The sequence below is a fragment of the Bubalus bubalis genome, chromosome 23, assembly GCF_019923935.1.
Source record: "Bubalus bubalis isolate 160015118507 breed Murrah chromosome 23, NDDB_SH_1, whole genome shotgun sequence".
NCBI classification, from domain to species: Eukaryota; Metazoa; Chordata; class Mammalia; order Artiodactyla; family Bovidae; genus Bubalus; species Bubalus bubalis.
The window spans coordinates 27,704,791-27,726,411 of record NC_059179.1 but is presented as its reverse complement, the minus strand read 5'-3'; the positions used below and the strand labels follow the sequence as shown (position 1 = coordinate 27,726,411).

Genomic DNA, 21,621 nt, shown 5'->3' with positions numbered 1-21,621 from the left:
AGAATTAGTGACGTGTTTTATCAATAGAATGGGACAAAATGGATACGTTGAACTTCTGAGGGTAGGTCATAAGAAGCCTTGTAGCTTCCACTGGAGTTTCTTGAAACACTCACTCTGGGGACCCTCATACTAGAAGAAGCCAGCCACCAATTACGAAGCCCAACAATCATGAAAGTGTAGTATTCTGTGAAGTTCAAGCCACATGGAAAGGGCCTGGAGGATGGGATTCAACATAGAGAGAAAGAGAGAGGCTAAGATACAACCCTGAGTGAAAAAACCATTTAGAAAGTGGAACCTCCAGTTCCAGCCACCACAGTTGACATCAAGTGGATGTGAGACTCACTACCCAGCTGAGCATTTACAGAATCCTTGACCCATAAAACCAAGAAAAAAACAGATGGTTGTCTTAAGCCTCTTTTCTGATGTAGTGTGTTGCACAGCAATCAATAAGTGAACAGAGGTCGTTTTCTCTATCATGACAGATGAGTTCTACTGCTTCTGAGTTACATGTTTTGAAATGGAATTAACCCAAGGTATAGAACTGCCATGCAATCATGGGGGAAAAAAAAACAACTTGAAACATTGCATTATTATATATTGTTTGCTCTAAAGGAAGGGAAAGAAGAAAAGAGAAGCAGCAGCAGCAGAATGTAATTATGCTCTGGGGCAGCTTGATGAAGCATATTCACCCTGTTCTGCCTCTCAGAAACAACTTGATCAGTGTCTATCATTACATAATTAAAGAACTAAAAAAAAATCACATGAAATAGATTTCCTTGTTAACTTCTTCTGGATGATGCCCTCCAGCAGGGTCTTCCTGAGAGCTCTGCAGAAGAGCCAGGAGGCAATTCACACTCCACCAATTTACAAATCCCATTGAAGAGAAACCCCTGGTGGTCGCCACTGTCTTCTCAGAAAAGCTTTCATAGCCAAATACATTAGAAAGGTCTCATGTGTCTGGCTTTTCATTATAGGGGACTGGAATGCAAAAGTAGGAAGTCAAGAAACACCTGGAGTAACAGGCAAATTTGGCCTTGAAGTACAGAATGAAGCAGGGCAAAGGCTAATAGAGTTCTGCCAAGAGAAGTCACTGGTCATAACAAACACCCTCTTCCAACAGCACAAAAGAAGACTCTACACATGGACATCACCAGATGGTCGACAAAGAAAACAGATTGATTATATTCTTTGCAGCCAAAGATGGAGAAGCTCTATACAGTCAGCGAAAACAAGACCGGGAGCTGACTGTGGCTCAGATCATGAACTCCTTATTGCCAAATTCAGACTTAAATTGAATAAAGTGGAGAAAAACACTAGACCATTCAGGTATGACCTAAATCAAATCCCTTATGACTATACAGTGGATGTGAGAAATAGATATAAGGGACTAGATCTGATAGACAGAGTGCCTGATGAACTATGGGTGGAGGTTCATGACATTGTACAGCAAACAGGAATCAAGACGATCCCCAAGAAAAAGAAATGCAAAAAAATAAAATGGATGGCCTTACAAATTGCTGTGAAAAGAAGGGAAGTGAAAAGCAAAGGAGAAAAGGAAAAGTATACTCACTTGAATGCAGAGTTTCAAAGAATAGCAAGGAGAGATAAGAAAGCCTTCCTCAACGATCAGTGCAAAGAAATAGAGGAAAAGAATAGAATGGGAAAGACTAGAGATCTCTTCAAGAAAATTAGAGAAAAAAAAAAAGAAAATTAGAGATACCAAGGTAACATTTCATGCAAAGATGGGCTCGATGAAGGACAGAAATGATAGGGATCTAACAAAAGCAGAAGATATTAAGAAGAGGTGGCAAGAATACACAGAAGAACTGTACAAAAAAGATCTTCATGACCCAGATAACCACGATGGTGTGATCACTCACACTCACCTAGAGCCAGATATCCCAGAACGTGAAGTCAAGCGGGCCTTAGGAAGCATCACTACGAACAAAGCTAGGGGAGGTAATGGAATTCCAGTTGAGCTATTTCAAATCCTGAAAGATGAGGCTGTGAAAGGGCTGCACTCAATATGCCAGCCAATTTGGAAAGCTCAGCAGTGGCCACAGGACTGGAAAAGGTCAGTTTTCATTCCAATCCCAAAGAAAGGCAATGCCAAAAAATGCTCAAACTACTGCACAATTGCACTCATCTCACACGCTAGTAAAGTAATGCTCAAATTCTCCACCCAGGCTTCAGCAATACGTGAACCGTGAACTTCCAGATGTTCAAGCTGGTTTTAGAAAAGGCAGAGGAACCAGAGATCAAATTGCCAACATCCGCTGGATCATGGAAAAAGCAAGAGAGTTCCAGAAAAGCATCTATTTCTACTTTATTGACTATGCCAAAGCCTTTGACTGTGTAGATCACAATAGACTGTGGAAAATTCTTCAAGAGATGGGAATACCAGACCACCTGACCTGCCTCTTGAGAAACTTATGTGCAAGTCAAGAAGCAACAGTTAGAACTGGACATGGAACAACAGACTGGTTCCAAAGAGGAAAAGGAGTACATCAAGGCTGTGTACTGTCACCCTGCTTATTTAACTTCTATGCAGAGTACATCATGAGAAACGCTGGGCTGGAAGAAGCACAAGCTGGAATATGAATTGCCAGGAGAAATATCAATAACATCAGATATGCAGATGACATCACCCTTCTGGCAGAAAGTGAAGAGGAACTAAAAAGCCTCTTGATGAAAGTGAAAGAGGAGAGTGAAAAAGTTGGCTTAAAGCTCAACATTCAGAAAACGAAGATCATGGCATCTGGTCCCATCACTTCATGGCAAATAGATGGGGAAACAGTGGAAACAGTGGCTGACTTTATTTTTCTGGGCTCCAAAATCACTGCAGATGGTGATTACAGCCATGAAATTAAAAGACGCTTATTCCTTGGAAGGAAAGTTATGATCAACCTAGACAACTTATTGAAAAGCAGAGGTTACTTGTTCAACAAAGATCCATCTAGTCAAGGCTATGGTTTTTCCAGTGGTCAGGTATGGATATGAAAGTTGGACTGTAAAGAAAGCTAAGTGCCGAAGAATTGATGCTTTTAAACTGTGGTGTTGGAGAAGACTCTTGAGAGTCCCTTAGACTTCACTGAGGTCCAACCAGTCCATCCTAAAGGAGATCAGTCCTGGGTGTTCATTGGTAGGACTGATGTTGAAGCTGAAACTCCAATACTTTGGACACCTGATGCGAAGAGCTGAGTGATTTGAAATAGACCCTGATGCTGGGAAAGATTGAGGACAGGAAGAGAAGGGGATGACAAAGGATGAGATAGTTGGATGGCATCACCAACTCAATGGACATGGGTTTGGGTGAACTCCGGGAGTTGGTGATGGACAGGGAAGCCTGGCATGCTGTGGTTCCTAGGGTGCAAAGAGTCAGACACAACTGAACGACTGAACTGAACTGAACTGAACATGTGTCTGAGACTTCATTAATCTTCCCCAATACACCCTGGTATATTTGTCTGCTTACTATGAAACATTAATACAAGTAAATAAAATTAACCATACCCCTGAGGATGATAACCCTTGATGTGCAAAGGATGAAGAATCTGTTCACTGATTTTCAGAGTGGATTCATTCCTATTGGCTCTTCCTCTCATTCTCCTGATTTTCAACTTGACATTTATTCAAACTCTAAAATCAAATGCAGTTTAAGAGATTTTACCCCAAATGGTGTGTCTCTCACCTAAATCAATGTTAAAATATACTGATAGCTTCTCTTCTTGCTCTTTCTCTCCATCTCCTTCTCCTTTATCATTTCTAGTGGAATGAAGAGATTTCTTATCATTAAATGAACATCATTTCTTGTAAAGTTTCCCATGAGCAAAGAAGATGAATGTCCATTTCTCCCAGCATCACGGCTCCCTCTGATAGCAGCTAACATTTTAAAATGATGTGACCTTTTGCCATTTATAGATCTTCAGGGATTTAAGAGAGAAGTTACTCTGGGACTTGTAATGACCATGGAAGTGTATTCTGATTGAGTTTGAGCTGAGGCTATGGATAATGCTGCGGTTTTTTAAGTTGACGCAAATATTCTCAAGGTATTTAATCAGTCTCCATAGTGACTGCAAAAATAAAAATGTCTCTCAAATTTTTACATCATTCTTTTCCTTTAAAATACCTTTAAAAAAAAGTAGATGACATAATACTTAGCATCAGTGAATAGTTCTCATGCTCTACTATACCCTTAGCATGATAATAGCAATTTCTCCCTCCAGCAAAGATAGTTTATTTTTAAAATGCCAATTAGACTTAGGGTCTGTTTGTGAAGAAAATTACATTACATTGTAATGGTTTTTATTGGCTTTTAGCGTAAACTTTTTTGAGAACAAGCTGTACTGTCATTCGATCAGGGCTTTTTTGACCATTTCTATAATTTATTTTTTCACCCATTATTCTAATAAAGCATAAAGCCATTTAATGGAGGAGTGATGCTGAAGAATAAAGGAGGCCAGCACCATTGCAAAAAATCTGAGTGCGAGCCAGGACTGGGCATTTTGCTTCAGTAGATTTATATTTAAAGCCCCTCCCCAAATTATCTATATTTTTTCAAGAATATCTTACCAATCATCTTGTTATTGAAACTCCAGTATTTAAGTCCTAGTCCCTTATTGCCCCATCCTTCTTCCCATCTACACAATATTGTCATGAGATATTTGTAATACAAGGTTTTTTTCTTTCTTTTTTAGAACTTGGCCATTTTATTTTATCTGAACATTCAGTACTAAATGTGACATTCTTTGTGAAGTACTAATGGTAACATCGGTGCAGAACTCAACTTTGCTTTCACACAGATGGTCTTATTTGACCCCATAAACAGCTTTACCACTGATTAGCTGCGTGCCCTTGTGCAAATCATCTCATTCCTCAAAGCCTCCTTTCCTCATCTGTCGCATGCACATTATATCTGTCTGAAGTATTTTAACAGTCTGATGAGGTACTGGTACTGTGTTTTAAAAGTTTAGTGGAGTGTGTGGTACATAGTACATGTTCAGTGAATGTAAACTTGTGTGTAGTATCCCTACCCTCAATGCTGAAATGGAGGCTCAGAATGAGATTGAATAGTGAGCTCTTAAAAATGGCTTAACAAATACGGCAGAAATGAAACTCAAACCCACCTTCGCAGTTAGGGCTCATGAGACACTGAGATTATTGGTTTGTTATATTATGGTTTGTTTTTTCTTCTTCTCATGGCATGAATGGGATTCACTGAACTCACCTTCTTTCTCTTTTCTGAGGAAGTGCACACATCCACAGCAACATTGACAAGGGGCATGTTTAGGATTTGGTCATGGCGCTTCTTGTGGAAAACAAGTGTGTGGTTCAGGCTCCCCACCTCAGGCCTGCATACCAACCTTCCTCTGTGCATGCAGAGGGTCATAGTAGTGGGAGCATAGTCTCACAGTGAAATGGTGTATTTCAGTTTGAGATTGTCTGAGTTAGCTCAGAAGAGAGGGTTGTTGTCTGTAGTCCCAAGAGAATCAGAGGCAGTCTTCTATAAACTTTCTTTCTTGAATTGTCTTCCAAGAAGTGTATCACATATTTTATTACTGGTGAATCTTACTCTTCTGTGTACCTCACGGGGTTTGGCAAAATGAGTGCTGAATGAATTATTACTATCATTACATAGTAAGTAGTAGGTCTTCGATTAAGAGAAGTGTGAAGGGCTGAACTTGTTGGATACACTTCTTGAAAACCCCCTTTATCCCCACTGAGACATCAAAGTCTTTATTAAAGTAAAAAGACTTCATTAAAGAAAAAAATAGCTTAAAAGTAAACTTAAAGAATACAATGAAAAATTTCTCTGCAATTTCATTGAATCCATATTGCAGGTCACAGGAAGCTGGTCTATTGCTCAAGTGGTCTCTTGGCCTCTTAGTATTGAATGACTCTCCCTTGTGTTAATGAACATGGGTGGGTTAAGGAATGTGAGATGAGCTTTACTGAGTTCATGGGAGACGGTGAGAGTGGGACTCATATCGAGTATTTGCTTGCTGGATCCATCTTTCTACAGACTCACTTCTGACAGTGTTTACTTGATTAAACCTTTTTCTTTTCCATCACTTTCCTTTCCTTTTCTCACTTTTGTTTATCCTTCAGTCATTTATGTTTCATGAGTCATGTTGGAAGCCTGTATAACTTTCTTTAATACTGTCCTCTAAACAGCTGCCAGTTGCTAAGCACTTGTTGCTCTCACCCTCAACTCATCCATCCACATTGGCCAACCTATTATTCACTTGCTCTGATTACATTTCACTTAATTTGTTTTTTATACTGGAGCCAGACGTTTGCAAATAGCCTCTTAGACTATTTTATAGACTTTTGTTTGGATAGAGTGGCTAGATAACTAGAGTGCCCAATTGCTGCCATTGCTATTATTCTTGGTCATTGTCATTATCACTATGGAAATTATTTATTGTGCACCTGTGACATGTGCATCTGGATCTGAGTAAGCCTTGAGCAAAGAAACAGATGACACTGGTGCATTCCCTCTTCTTGGTTCTACTATGAACAACAAGGAGTGACAAACAAGCAGATGAATAGTGAACAACATATAAAATAAATACTCTTTGCTTAAGGACCAGGGAAATGGTGGGGAAACATACATGCCTAGCGGTTGTGAGTGTCTGTAGGCACTCAGTCATGGCTGACTCTGTGACCTCATGGACTGTAGCCAGGCGCCCCTGCCCGTGGAATCCTCCAGGCAAGACTATGGGAGTGAGTAGCCATTTCCTTCTCCAGCTGCCTCTTATGAACTCCATGCTGCCTTAACAGGTATATGATGCAATTCTAAGAACAGCATACACCTAGGAAAAGAATTGGGAGAGCGAAATAGGAGGACATTCCTCAGGAATGTCCTGAGTAGATGCCTGGAAGGATCAGAAAGCTGCGAGGTAACCTTTTGTAGAAGTACATCATGTAGCCATAAGTTTAATCTGGAGCAAGTCACAGAGACATTTAATTTTTGATGACATTGAGCTTTCAGGGGGACTAATATCAAAAAAAGAGAGAAGTGACATATTTGAAATCTATAACTTGCATTTCATGTTCATTTGTCACCTCTGGGGAAAGCAAACAAAGTCTCTTCTTTCCCCCTGAAGTGGCTGATGAATGATTGCTTAGCGTTGGGTGGTGTAAGCCCTTGTCGCCATTATTGACTTGCTGTAGAAAGTAGTTCATCTGTAGTTGAAATGCATGCGGTGCACCCTCCAAGGCATGCGTGAACTGGTTCTGATCACTAATGGGATGATCTGAACAGACTAATTACTTTCCTATTAAAGACAGACTCTTCCTGATGTCTCTACCCTCTTTGCTTCCGAGTAGAAGGCAGGGACTTGTTTAAGAGACTCAAACTCTCAATGGCACAGGGATCCAAGGACAAAGAGGACTCATTCATTTGTTCATTTACAAAGATGTATGGACCTACTATGGATCAAGCTTTATGCTAAGCAAATAAGTCCTCCTTTTAGAGAGCTCACTTCAGGAATCCTGCTGACTTTGGAGTCATGCCTTTTATAGAGGTCTTTTAGAGTTCTGTCACTCAGATCATATTTCAGAATGCAGAGGATTAAACATAGCAAAATATTATTATTCAAACTCATTGGAAGAGCCAAAGGAAGGTAGAGAACCAATGTAAACTGACAAAAACAGGGATCACTGACCACATTTAAGGAATGTAATTGATTATTTTTTGAAGAATAGTCACTAAGTTGAAGTTACTATTTTGATAATATTTCCTAGTAGAATACCTTCTTGAGAAGATAGGACTTTATCTGTAAATGGCATCATTTACATCTAACGATTGGATCACACTTATTACTTACACTGTATCCTTTTTTCTCAAATGAGTTAGACATTTTCTATTTAGATCTTACTTAAATTCTTTGTTTGCTTATTAACATATTTAATTTTCATAACCTAAAAAATGACAGAACAAACTTGAACTCATTGGAAATATAATTACTGAAGGATTCTAATTTGAAGACTGAAATAATAAGATTCCACTAATTCAGTTAATGAAAAAGTTGGCTTAAAACTCAACAATCAGAAAACTAAGATCATGGCATCCAGTCCCATCACTTCATGGCAAATAGATGGGGAAACAATGGAAACAATGACAGACTGTATTTTTTTAGGCTCCCAAATCACTGCAGATGGTGACTGCAGCCATGAAATTAAAAGACGCTTGCTCCTTGGAAGAAAAGACATGACCAATCTAGACAGCATATTAAAAGCAGAGACATTACTTTTCCAACAAAGGTCCATCTAGTCAAAGCTATGGTTTTTCCAATAGTCATGTATGTATGTGAGAGTTGGACTATAAAGAAAGCTGAGCGGCAAAGAATTGATGCTTTTGAACTGTGGCATTGGAGAAGATTTGCAAGTCCCTTGGACTGCAAGGAGATCCAACCAGTCCATCCTAAAGGAAATCAGTCCTGAATATTCACTGGAAGCACTCAAGCTGAAACTCCAATACTTTGGCCACCTGATGCGAAGAACTGACTCATTGAAAAATATCCTGATTCTGGGAAAGATTGAAGGTGGGAGGAGAAGGGGAAGCAGAGGATGAGATGGCTGGATGGCATCACTGACTCGATGGACATGAGTCTCAGTGAACTCCGGGAGTTGGTGATGGACAGGGAGGCCTGGCGTGCTGCAGTGCATGGGGTCAGAAAGAGTCAGACACGACTGAGTGACTGAACTGAATCCAGTTAATAATTCATCAAGTGCTTTCTATGGTTCAACCACTGAGTCAGTTGTAACCTAATTGTGTTGAAGGTTGTGATTAACTAATTGAAATACATTGTATACAGTGGTGTGTATTAATTAATGTGTGTATGCATTTGTAATTTTATTGTTCAGGTAGAAATGAATATAGGTAATAATATTAAATGAAAAAAAGGAAAACAATGAAAAATTCAATCCATGATATGATATGTAGCTGTGGATATAGAAGTAGTAGAAGGGGGCACAAACATAATTTAACTTGTTGAAGGGATAGGGTCAATGCATTTTTCATTTATTTTGAATTCTACTGGCAGTCTTACAAAATTGTTTTTGCAATAAAAATGACTAAATAAAAATGGATCTAGACTCACCTGTTTGTTTTGAGTAAATTGAAGCAGAGATATGAAAGAGGAACCATTGGAAAGTTTGTATAGTACAGATACATCTAAAATTCTTGCAGAGGGATCTCCTGACATCTTCTATAATATCTGAAGTGTCAAGTTCCCAAACAGAGGGTTTTATGTAAGAATGTATAGAAATCATGAGATTTTGACCTACATATTTTTCATACCCAGAAGAAAAACACGGAAGCCAGCAGTTTTATTTAATATTAAATATCCATATGTTTGAAAATATTTGCATCATTTTACCTCTCCCATCCCAAGTTACTTGGATACAGAATATCTCATACAGATGACTCAGAGCATAAATGAGTATCAAAATATTCTAAATAAATGATAAATAAAAAGCAACTTGATATCAGTATATTCTGTAGGCCCAGGGTTTTTATTTTGATGAAGTAGTCTGCCAAGAGAAGCAGGTGGTGAGATCCACACTCGTGGGAAGAGAGTAAAACATATTCTGCTTTACAGAGAAATAGAAAATCAGAGGGGGAAAATCACCTTGCCTGAGACAATAGATGTTCTATAAAATTGAACCTCTTCATATTATCATGGAAATTACTTGCTGGCAGTAGTAGAAAAAGGCTGTTATATATTACTGTTAATTGTGGTTGGAGACACAAAGCAATATGATCATTTGATGACTTATTTGTTATTAAGAAAATGACAGCTTTTATGTGTCAGTAAATAGGAAATCACCTGGAAATATTCTTGTGAATTTAGGAACCATCTGATCCTCCTTGCTTAATGCATACAATAGACTTTAATGATGCCACGGGAGTTTGTACTTAGCAGATTATCTGCTGGTTCCGCACCAGCCATCCAAAGGGGGAACACCGTCTGCTTGGTGACTGCAACACAGAGAAACCTATAACTTTGTCAGGATTTCTGTTCGATGGACAGTGGCTTCACTGGAACACAGGATGAGAGGCAATTAGTCTCCAGTTTTGTGCGTGCTCTCCAACTTGTCCAGACAGGGGCTGACAGCCTTGGCGTTCCGCTCATTCCACCACATCCCTTTCCCCTCTTCAAGAAGGGCAGGGAGAAAAACAGCAAGGCACCTGAAATCCATCCTTGATTACATAAACACATTCCAGCTGAGTGTGTCTGGCGTGTGGTCCTTGTGTGCCATTTGCCGTGACAGGACACGTCTTTGGAAGATGACACTATCTTGAGGTTTTAATATGATTGCCTCCAATGCCTGAGAAAGCCCTGTGTGTTTGCCTGACACTCAGCTCTTTTATGACAGGGCTCTAGTTTTTTCTTTTTTTTTTTATTTTCTTTTTTTTTTCTCTTTCTCTATCTGTCTCTGGTTTCCCTGGAACTGCAGCATCCTCAGCTAGTAATCTTTAAACCCTGGGCTGCTGAGGTTTCTCTTCATACGGCCACACATTAAGCACATCTTTCATGCCTCTCTGAACCAAACTCGGAGAGTGCCAATTAATAAGTTGATGGGGAAGAAGTCAATGGGTAGCATTAAGGCCACCTGTCTGGAGGCGTTAGGTGCGCACTTTGAGTGAAGGGCAACCTGCAGAGTCTGGAATGAGGTGCTTATCACATTCCTATAGGCAGAAAATGAGAGAATAAAAAGAAGTTAACAGGGCAGCTCCTCATCTTGCTCCCACTGTGGATTCTTCACACTGCTCTGGCCGAGGTTAACCCTCAAAAGGAGAAAATCCCAAGCCTCTGGAGCTGTGACTTTTTACATGGGTCTAGTGTATTCTCGTGTCAAAGGCTAAAGATGGAGAGGGCATTCAATGACTTTTTTTTCCCATGGAACTTCCATTTATATCTGTTCAAACTGTTCTGAGCATCTTTCTAAGTCTTTGTGACTACTCTGAAAACTCTTTTCATCAATCCCTTTAACTCATGTTCATTAATTTGGTAAATATCTATTGAGTATATAATATATGCTGGACTTCATTCTAGCTGCTGGGAATGTACCTGTGGGGGATAAAAACAGAGAAATGTCAAGTATCACTATTCTCATGGAGTTTATTTTCTAAAGAAAGTATATAGACAACAAATAAATACTCAGAGAAGGCATTTGAATACACAGCCTTTGACTCAAGATTCAGAAAACCAGGCTAAAGGCAGGATGATGTGGAATATTGTTAATATGAATAGAAGTGTAAGGCGAGTGCAGAGAAAAAGAGAGCGAGTCGGGCAAGAAAAGGAAAATTTATTAGAGGGAAAAGAGAGAGTGAATGGCCCTTAAGGAGAACCAGCATCCTCCTTTCTGACGGAGTCCCCACCAATGAAAAATTCTTTAAAGGAATGGTCACGTAGCCAGAGGTCTGGAATCTGGTGGTCTATCAGCTTTGAGAAGATAGGCACAAGTGAGGTAACAGGATGCCATTTGGGCAATTTGGTCAGTCTCAAGGATCACTGTGATTTATTCTTTGTTTGCAAGGTCAACATAATGAGCCATCTTGTCAGTGAGAACCCATGTGGACCCTATCAAGAAGGGCTTGTAATAAGAGAAAAATCGAATGGACTCCAAACCTATTCCTGTTGGTATTCCTTTCCACCTTTCTCACAAATACCGGTGACAAGTCTTGCTCTCTCATCCCCCCAAATGGAGACTAGACAGGGCTCGAAGGAAGGAGGGTTGAGATCAGGAGAATAATAGAAAATATTTCAGATTAAGGAAATAACATTTGGGGAGGGGGGGTCAAGGAGCCCTATAGGAGGAAAGAAAACGCACTCCTCCATTTCTTCTCAGTCAAGGTCATTGTTTGGGCAATTGTTCTTCACCTGCTTTTCCCTTTCTTGTCAAAAATTTAGCTCATCTTTAAGCTTTGTAAATTTACTTTTCTCTTGTTTTCTTTCCCATAATCTGCCACAGATTATGTTGCTCACAGACCCAGAGATTGAGAGCAGTTTACTGATCAGCTCGGACGAAGGAGCAACCTATCAAAAATACCGGCTGAACTTTTACATCCAGAGCTTACTTTTCCACCCCAAACAAGAGGACTGGATTCTGGCATACAGCCAAGACCAAAAGGTGAGTGTGATCACCTTGCTCGAGACAGTGGTGCATGGTTGTCCTAGGGAACAACAACCACTTAGTCATCTCTGTATTTCTTCTCAGTGGTCAGGCTTGTTATGTGCAGGCGCTTGAACCCTGTGCCAGTGGGGCAAGGAGCAGGAATGTGGATCTCAGGCTGCTTGTCTGAGCTGTGCAAATGTCTGAAACAGCATGCAAAGGAAAAGCTAGACCATCAGGAAGATGTTGTGGAGAAGCAGTTCTTACCTGGACGTTTCAGTCCGTCGACAGCCCCAGACCCCCATGAAATCTGAGACAGTTTTGTGTGTGTGAGACATAATCATTTTTGTAAAGGACCCCATAGGTTTTCTCAGAGCCTTAAAGGGCAGGATGGCTCTGAAAGAGTTAAGAGCAATAGCTGGCAACTTGTTAAAATAGTGACAGAAATGTATATAGATGACATTCATAATCAGGTAATCCAGGACTTTTCTTCTCTTGGTGGTTAGGCTGAAGGATAAGTCTATTTTTTAAGAAGGCATTGATCGATGTTATGCAATTGTATGTTATAAGCATGTTATGTTTATTGTATGTTTATGTGTATATGCAAGTGCATGGCAATATGTATATTTATTTTATGGGATAAATACTGTAAAATATATCACGTACTCTGTACTGCAGTTGGGCTTCTTTAGTGACTCAAATGTTAAAAGAACTCACCTGCAATGCAGGAGACTCATGTTTGATCCCTGAGTCAGGAAGATCACCTGGAGAAGGGATGGCTACCCACTCCAGTATTCTTGCTCGAGAATTCCATGGACAGAGAAGCCTAGCAGGCTACAGTTATAAAATACATATAGCCCCTGCTTTAAGGAACTTAAATTTTCAGGTAGACTATAAGGCTGACAAGAGCAAATACAATCAGATTAGAATTAGAAGAAACAAAATATACAGAGGCAAATGTGAGAGAAAACCTAAAAAAAAAAAGTCAAAAGGAACACAGCTAAAATATTGGAATGCTTTTTGTGGAATGCATGGTTTAGTGAGGTCATTCTGAACATTCTCTTTAGAGGACTTGTAAGTTACAAAGGACGTATATTTAAAGAAATACTGGACTTAGCTGAGTGAGGAGGGTGTTTGAGGATTTTATCCATCTGGACTGGTATAGACGTGTGGGGGTTCTTCCTGATGAGAGAGGAATGATACTAGCAACTTTTCAAGGTCTCTAAGCGACATGAGCATTTTTTGAGGAGGCAAATTAAAATTCTTAGGATTGGAGTTTTATTCGTGCTGCCCTTACTGCCAAATAAAATCACATTAGCCTAAAAATAGAAAAGATTTGCAATTAGTATTTTTTCCTCTTGAGCAGCCTGGCTCCCCTTTCAGCAGAATGTACAATTTCATTCCTGGAGTCAAGCCACCATGCATTTGGTCCAGGATGGTGCAGTTACCAGAGGCAAAGCTGAGCAGCTCAGAATACAGAGTATTAGACATTTAATCCACTGGGCTTTTGTATTGTATTTGACAGTTGGTTAATTTTCCCCTGATGCCAGAGGCACAGTGAGGGCCAGATTTACCTGGCTGAGTGAAAACTCTGCATCTTTGCAGTTGTGTTGGAAGAAAAGGCCAAAAATGTAACCCTTCATGTGCCAGCACTTCAGACAGCAGCCCCATGACCGCAGTGGCAGAGTGAATTACCTTGGAGAAGTTAGGGCGTGTGGGAGCCCTACTCAGCCAATGTATGGTACTTGGGGTCAGCCTTCTTTGCCTTAAAATGTGTTTGTGTGGGTACTTATAATTGCAGGTGCACTTCCACTGAGACTGAAAAAAGATTAGGCTCTGTTTTACGTGCTCAGTGTGGGGCATTGTTGGTATAAAATAGCTATATCGAGAAGCATTTGGTCAACCTAGGGAAAGAAAATAAACACACATGAGTTCAGTAGTCTAAGAGGGACTAACAAGGCAGAGAGAGCCTTCATTCACACATAGTAGAAACCCAATCAGAGTTAGCTGGATGGATTCTATGAAACTGGCAGCCCAAAGTTTAGGATATGGAGGTCTTATAAAATGATTTCACCTGGACTTTAATGAATATGTCATATTTCTTTTTTTGGAGAGGCACACTTTACACAAGAGGAATGTCATAAACAATAATGTAAGTTTGTATAGTTAGAAAACTCATGTTAACAGGATTGTGAATATGTTGATTTGGCTGAAACTGAAATTATGGAAAGTTAATTATGCATGTACTCCTGGACCCAATCTTTTTTTTTTTTTTTTAACTGTTTAGACTGTTAGGAAAAATAATTCTTGTTTTTCCAATTAGGAGCCTTTTGAACATTTTGGTCAGTGGATTTATGTGTTCAGAGCTATAGATTACAAAAAATTAATCTGGCAGTAGTATTACGATGAACTGAGGCATTATGAGGTCAAAACCAAGAAGACCAGTTAGGCTGATATCATAGAATTCTTGGTCTGGACCAGACCAAATGAATTCTGTCATTTTATAGGTAGAGGAAGCCTTAACAGTCTTTTTTCTGTATGTAGCTGACAAACCAAAAATCTGAGATTTTTCCCCAAAGGGGAAAACACTCATTAGTATCACATGTTTAAGTTAGGCGACTGGAATCTGAGTATAAAAGTTAGCAGAGTTCTACTGAATGGATGGTGATGTCTGGAGATATCACCAAAGGGGTGGAAGCCAGCCTATCTGCTAAGCTCTCTTTCTCTAGAGGAGAATGAAGGAGAGATGATCCTGGGAACAAAGAATAATGTGAAACCCACTAACAGAAGTAGGGGTTGGGAAAGGGCTCCATATGCCAGGGTTTGAATCACAGAATGAGGAGTGGTGCATTAGCAATGAGGGGATTGGGGTGCAGTCATCTGATGAGCTGGTGGAGTTGGCCTAAAGTCAAGTGGGGAAGATGTGTGGCCACTCCAGTGGGCCAATGATATGGAAAAGCAGCTGTCAGTGACCCGCAAACCGCAGAGCTTTTCGCTCCAATGAGAGGCAGCAGTAGGCCCCAGTGAGGGCCCCATGCCGGTGTTGGCGGGTGAGTGACTTTGGAAACAGGAACGTTCATTCTTCCATGTAAGTATTGCTCATCACTGTGTCTGACAGTCACTGCTGCTGCAGAGCTCTCAGCAAAGATGGTGGCTTAAGTGCTGGGATTCACTCTGCTGAGTGCTATTTCCCATCAGTCTGTGGTGAAAGACTGTGGGTTAGAAAGCACAGAGGTGGCAGCTCCATTAGAGCTCCCCTGCGCACAGACCTCCTCACCTCTCTCCCATCGCTGGCTGTCAGACTTTTGAAGCATACTTCCTCTTTTGAATATGCAGCCACCTTTACTTTTCCCTTATTTTCCTGCCATGGCTTTCTTTCTCCTTCCGTGAATGAGGCTTTGAGAGCCCCAAGGACACAGTCTGGATCTCTGGCTCACAGGAGAGAGTCCATATGGGCCGCGGCGCTCTGCCCTGACTGCATCTCATCTTGAGTGTCTGGACTCTCAGCAGAGGTTTTTTGATGTGAGCATTTTAAGGGACTTGAAAGAGTTTGGTTGAACAGATTGTCCTTTCTGGCCCAAGATAGAGTTTTACTGGCCATCAATTCCATAGGAAGCCAGATTAAAAAAAAAAAAAAAAAAAGGAAAGGTTTTAATCAGAGAGAAATGTGTATAGCCAAATGCCCTTGAAATCCATAAAACCAGGATATTTTGATATTTTAGCCTTTTTTTCTTATTTTTTCTTGGATAAAGAAATCTACCTGTGATATTCAATATCTAGGTGGTTGCCAAGAGGTAAAAGTTTTCTTGAATGAGCACATGACTCTCCAGCCACCACTAGAATAATTGAAGAGAAAAGGCTTTAGACCCACTGAAGCTCTAAAAGAAGTAACCTGCCTTCTTAAAAAGCCCTGTTGGGGGACTTCCGTGGTCTAGACACAGGTGATAGACTCCTTGGGCTCTGAATGTGAGGCTGTGCCTTTGGAAAGCCCTGAGATTTTCAGAAAAATAAGCGTTATAGACATTATGGAAAGTTTGTGCCAAATGGGCCAAGGTAACCCCATCACATACAGTCACACCCTTTCAGCTTCTTACAAACCAGCAGTGAGTCACTGTGGATGCCATGAAGAATTCTGCGGTGTTTATTCCAGAAGCACCAACCATCTCGTGCTCCTTTATTTATTTGTTATGTCTGTAATTAAGCGGTAGGCAAACCAAACATTCTGCTCATAGCTTTAGTGTCTTTGCATTTGGAAACCGAGCAGCCGGGAAAACAAAGATACAGAGCTTCCCCTTCCTTCCATGTTTCCCTACCTCCTCTTGCCTCAGTGCAGGAAACCACCCAAGCAAGGCTTAGCAGCCGGCCGAGTCTGCCAGATTACATCTTTATTTTAATTTGGCAATAAACTAGTGTACAAACTGTGCTATAAAACATTGCCTCCAACAGCATCTCTCAGTCTGTCTTAAACACCTCACTAAACATGATGTGTTGGGAAACATTGGAAATGAGAGAAAACAAGACGCAGATGTGACTGAAAGGAAAGGAAAAATAGAAATTTGTAAGAATAGGCATCTAAATCAGTTCTGCTGACCATCCTGGGGCGCTGGGCTCGAGGCCTGTCTGTTAGGGGTTGCACTGAGGAGTGATTTGTACAGGGGAGGGTCTGCAGTGTTGTGAAATCAATGTGAACACTCCCCGGGCTCAGACTGCCTGGTTGCTGGGGAGGAGAGACCCTTTAGCTTGGCTTATTGAGACTGGCAAGGCCCTTTCCTTGGGCAGCTTTGCAGACCTACCTGCTGCCCCGACCATGAGCAGAAGGAATCACTTTTCTCCCGTCCTCTACAGCCAGCTTCTTCTCCCCACCCTGTGGATGCCCATGTCCTTCTAGGCCACAAACTCAGTTCCTCCACAGACAAGCAAGAATCTGACTGAACGGAGCGGCTGGGTTTGGGCTGTGGGAGACTGGGGAGCAGGTGTGCATTCAGGAGGGTGGGTGGATCGAGGTAGGGGGTCTTGGTCAGCTTCAGCCTACTGTTCTTGACACCAAGAAAGACTCATCTGATGTCATCAGACTTTTCAGAGTTTTTCGAGAGGAGTAATTCTGTTTTGTTTGAAATGTGATATTTGTAAATTGTTTGTAACAAACTCAAAAACTTAAAGCAGAGAACTGTGCAGAGCAAGTGAACCTCATCTGCTGCCTTATATTAGTCCCTAAATCACTTTTTTTTTCTTCTTATTTCTCCGTCTTTCTCATCATCTTTGTTTTCCTCTTGTTCATGGATCTTCCTGTCAGTTTTATTTCAGGAGGTGTTCGGTTGTTTTGTGAATTAAAAAAAAAAATGTATCCAAATGAGTGATCAATTCTGTGGAGGGAGGACAAGACCTTTAGGACAGTTTGGTGGGTCACTGTTCATTTAGTGGCAATTCTAGAATATTCATGAGTTTGTATGGTCTCACTTGTTCCTAAGCCGTATGAGTCAACAGTCCAAGTAATCCATGTGGGAGCTTTCAGAATCTCTGTTCTCCTCTATATTACAAACTATCAAAGTTTATGAATTAAATGAGAAATCTTCAGGCTTGCAGAGTGGCCTCACCTTCAGGATTTTGGTAAATATGTGTAGGATATACAGAAGACACAGCTGTTAAGGAGGAGAACGTGTTTTAATAAGGACACCCTTTTCACAAATAATTGAAACCCTGAATATTAACAGCGACATTCTCTATATAAATGAAGACTGAATTTGAGTAAAATCATATATTGATAGAAAAGGAAAATTATACTGCAAGTATGTTTGAGGGCATACAATAGAATTTTAGTAACTTGCATAATAGTACATTTTTAAAAGAACTGCTTTTAGTTTTCTCTTTTCTTTCTTTATATGAGTCCAGAAATTTTATTTAAACAGTTTTATATGTATTTCTTTAAAAACAAACAAAAACAACACTTTCTTTTATTTATTTTAATCCTTTCTACTTTTCCTGACTGGGCACTAACAGAAGGCCATTGCTAATCACAACTGCTTTGAATGCTAGAAATTCCCTGGGAAATAATGACTGCTCAACAAGAAAGAGATGTCAGCAGTTTCCAAAACTCTGTAATATTAGTTTCTCACCAGTGACAGAAAGCACAGCGAGTGAGGCAGGAACATCAGCTCTCTCCTCTGTCAGGCCCTGCGAATGGCTGTGTGACCTTCAGCAAGTCACTTAACTTTTAGAGTTTCTCCAACTGTGAAATGGAAGTAATAATAGTACCTGGCTCACAGGACTGTTTGAAGATGCTGAGATAATGTATGCAAAACACTCAACACAGAGCCTGGCACATGGTTATTCAAAGACCTAGGAGAGAGAGCCACCTGGTGTGGCCCAACGAGATATAGACACAAGGCTGCCTTAGCAGTAATCCAGGATTGTCTTCCCCACATACGAGAAGTTATAGATACTTTAGTCAACGTTGACTATACTCTTAGTCGCTAAAAGGTACCATTGAACCAGAATGAATGGAGCAAGCAAGAACCCGATATTTGGTCCTAAGAAAATATTGATTGTAATAGCAATATGCCATTAAATATTAAAGTATTTGCCTTCATAGCAACTCTATTTGTTTTTGAATAGACCTAGCAGCCCTTTCATGTCAAAAGGGCAAGACTGAAATAAAATATAAATAGATCCTTCAAATTCAGCCCCCAGGGGATATTCAAATGATTTCTGCACGAGCACAAACACTTAGGAGACTGAAACCTACCTAAAGCCATCACGTTTCCCAAGGCACTGCATTAAGTAAAAAGGCACTCAGTTATTTACAAGAAATATGTACAGTGTTATATGCCATGCTGCTTTGGCAATATTTCCATGTGCTTGAAATTTCCCAATGTCAGAGCTGATTTCTAATCTCATGAATATGTTAGTAATTTAAGTATCCAAGTACAAAACTGGCAATTAGACTGGAAACCAGGGAGCTTGCTAAATGTCAACCCCAATGCTTGTTTATAAAACAAATTCTCAAGCTGAAATGTCATCCTATGCAAACACAGAAGGCCTGTGTTCACCTTAGCTAACTTGTTTAACCAGGTTGTATCATTATTTTTCAGTTGCTACATAAAGCAGATTGATCTATCTATTCCCAACTTTGAAAAAACAGGCTGTGAGAATTAGAAGAAATGGACATTTTAAAATGAGTGATTAGGGCTAAGGTTTGGACAGACAGAATTATGCTCTTTGGTAGCTATTTGAGCTTACTTTCTTTCAAATAAATTACATTTTTGCTTGTGTGTTTTGTAGCTAGCTTTTTTGATCTGTTCTAACCACCACTTGTCTAAATGGATTAAGATGCCTCTTAAATCCAGGCATCCGTCTGGGGAACTTTGAAAGACATTTGACATCCTAAGAGGACATGGACCTCTTTCTTAAACCTGTCTCTCAGAGTGGTCCTTTAGAAACCCAGTGACACTGACATTTTCCTGTATTCTTCGTGTTCAAGAGTGTTTGTAACCAACACTGTTGCCACGAGGGGAGTGGTTTGGGGAGAAGGAAGTCTTGGCCTTATAAATAGACGCATTTTGTGAATTTATGACTCTGAATTTCATATTAAAAAAAATTCAATGTTACCTTGTCCAACTTCCTCTCCTCAGCATAAGAGGATATTGTAAGTACAAATTATAAATGGCACACTCAGTGGTCTAAGAGACCCAGAGGCCCAGCCAGGATCTCATAGCTGGCAAGAGGAAGAGAAACCAGAAGTCAGAAACCAGCCTCCTGAAATGACCAGATCCTGTACTGTAAAATAGTATCAGATGAAAAGTCACAAATTCAAATCGGCAAGGCTCTCACTCGCCTGACTTGCTTAATTTCAGTGCCTGCCTGCTGATCTCGCTGCAGGCATGATGAGAAAATGTCCCAGAATAAGACTTGTGGTCCAAAGTCAGACGGCCTCAGCTACTTCAGGAGCAGCCAAGCTAAGCAGTATCCAACCTCAGAGGCAAGGGACATGCAAGTGTTGTCTAGGATCCTTCCTTGCTTCCTGAAAGTCAGGAAGAAAATAGCAGTCACACCTGCTTCTCCTTGCCATTCCTTGTTTTTTTCAGGGTCTGTGGGCAATTCAGGCTGGAGGCAATGATTAGCAGGAAGAGAAAAGGCTGAGAACTAGCACTGATCCTTTACTCCATAGTAAGCCCTCTGCCAGGCTTTTCGCATTGATTCCTCAACTTCTTTCTTACATGAAACATTGACTTTATCTTTATGCCTATTTAATATTTGGGGAATCTGAGGCTCCAAAAGGTTAAGAAAATTCCCCAGGGTGGTTGATAGAGCCAGGAGTCTAATCCAGGTTTGATTCTCTTCATACTCTGTCCTCACTGCACCAAACACTGCCTCCCTAGAAAAGCCATTGTGATATTTTCTTTTCTTTAATTGCCTTTTTTTTTTTTTCAATTTTGTTTAGCCATCTTGCCCATGTCCAGCCTACTGTGAGACCTGTTCCCTCTGACAGATGCTGTAGTATGCATTTCAAAGCTGAGTTTCACAGCAGAGGGAAAACTGCTGTTTGAAGATCAGGCAACAGAGGAAGGGAGAGCAAGAAGGGAATTGTCCCTGGCTGATTGCCGGGCAGCCACCAGTCCCTTGTGACTCAGCAGGCCAGCTTGTGTCACAAGCACTGTGAGCCCTGCTCACCTCCTGCAACCTTGCACCAGCTCTGGTCCCAGGGGTCTATGTGTAAAATTTCCCCTTGCCCAGCAAAATGACTAGAGCTTTCAGAAGTGACTCCTTCTGTAAATTGGTGCAGCCACTGTGGAAAACAGTATGGAAATTCCTTTAAAAATTGAAAATAGAGCTACCGTATGATCCAGCAATCCCACTCCTGGGCATTTATCCAGAAAAGACTCTCAAAAAGATACATACTCTTCATGGGGCTTCTCTGGTGGCTGAGTGGTAAAGAATCTGCCTGCCAGTGCATGAGACACAGGTTCAATCCCTGATCTGGGGAGATCCCACATGCCACAGAGCAGCTAAGCCTGTGTGCCTCAACTATTGAGCCTGTGCTCTAGAGCCTGGGAGCCACGGCTACTGAGGCCCTGTGCTGCAGCTACTGAAGCCCACATGCCCCAGAGCCTGTGCTCTGTAACAAGAAAGGCCACCACAATCAGGAGTTTATGTACCACAACTAGGGAGTAGCCCATGCAGCCTGAAGACCAAGCACAGCCCAAAATAAACAGAATTGTTTTAAAGAAGATACATACACCCCGATGTTCATAGCAGCACCTTTTGCAACAGTCAAGACATGGAAGCAGTCTAAATGTCCATTGACAAATGAGTAGATAAGGTAAGTGACACACACGCACACACACAAACACACATGCACAGATACAATCACTCAGCCATAAAAAAAAGAATGAAATAATGCCATTTGCAGCAACATGGATGGACCTAGAGATTATCATATTAAGTAAAGTAAGTCTGGTAGACAAATATCGTATATCACTTATATGTTGAATCTTAAAA

The 21,621-nt window shown here is 40.7% G+C and overlaps 1 protein-coding gene across 1 annotated transcript in view; it reads left to right on the top strand.

Annotated features, from left to right (window-relative positions):
• Window positions 1-21,621, top strand: part of SORCS1 (sortilin related VPS10 domain containing receptor 1) — a 673,129-nt gene that overhangs the window by 362,101 nt on the left and 289,407 nt on the right. The window contains exon 4 of the mRNA XM_045164209.1: window positions 11,986-12,144. Within this exon, the coding sequence (XP_045020144.1) occupies window positions 11,986-12,144 (159 nt within the window). The remainder of the gene's footprint in view (window positions 1-11,985; window positions 12,145-21,621) is intronic.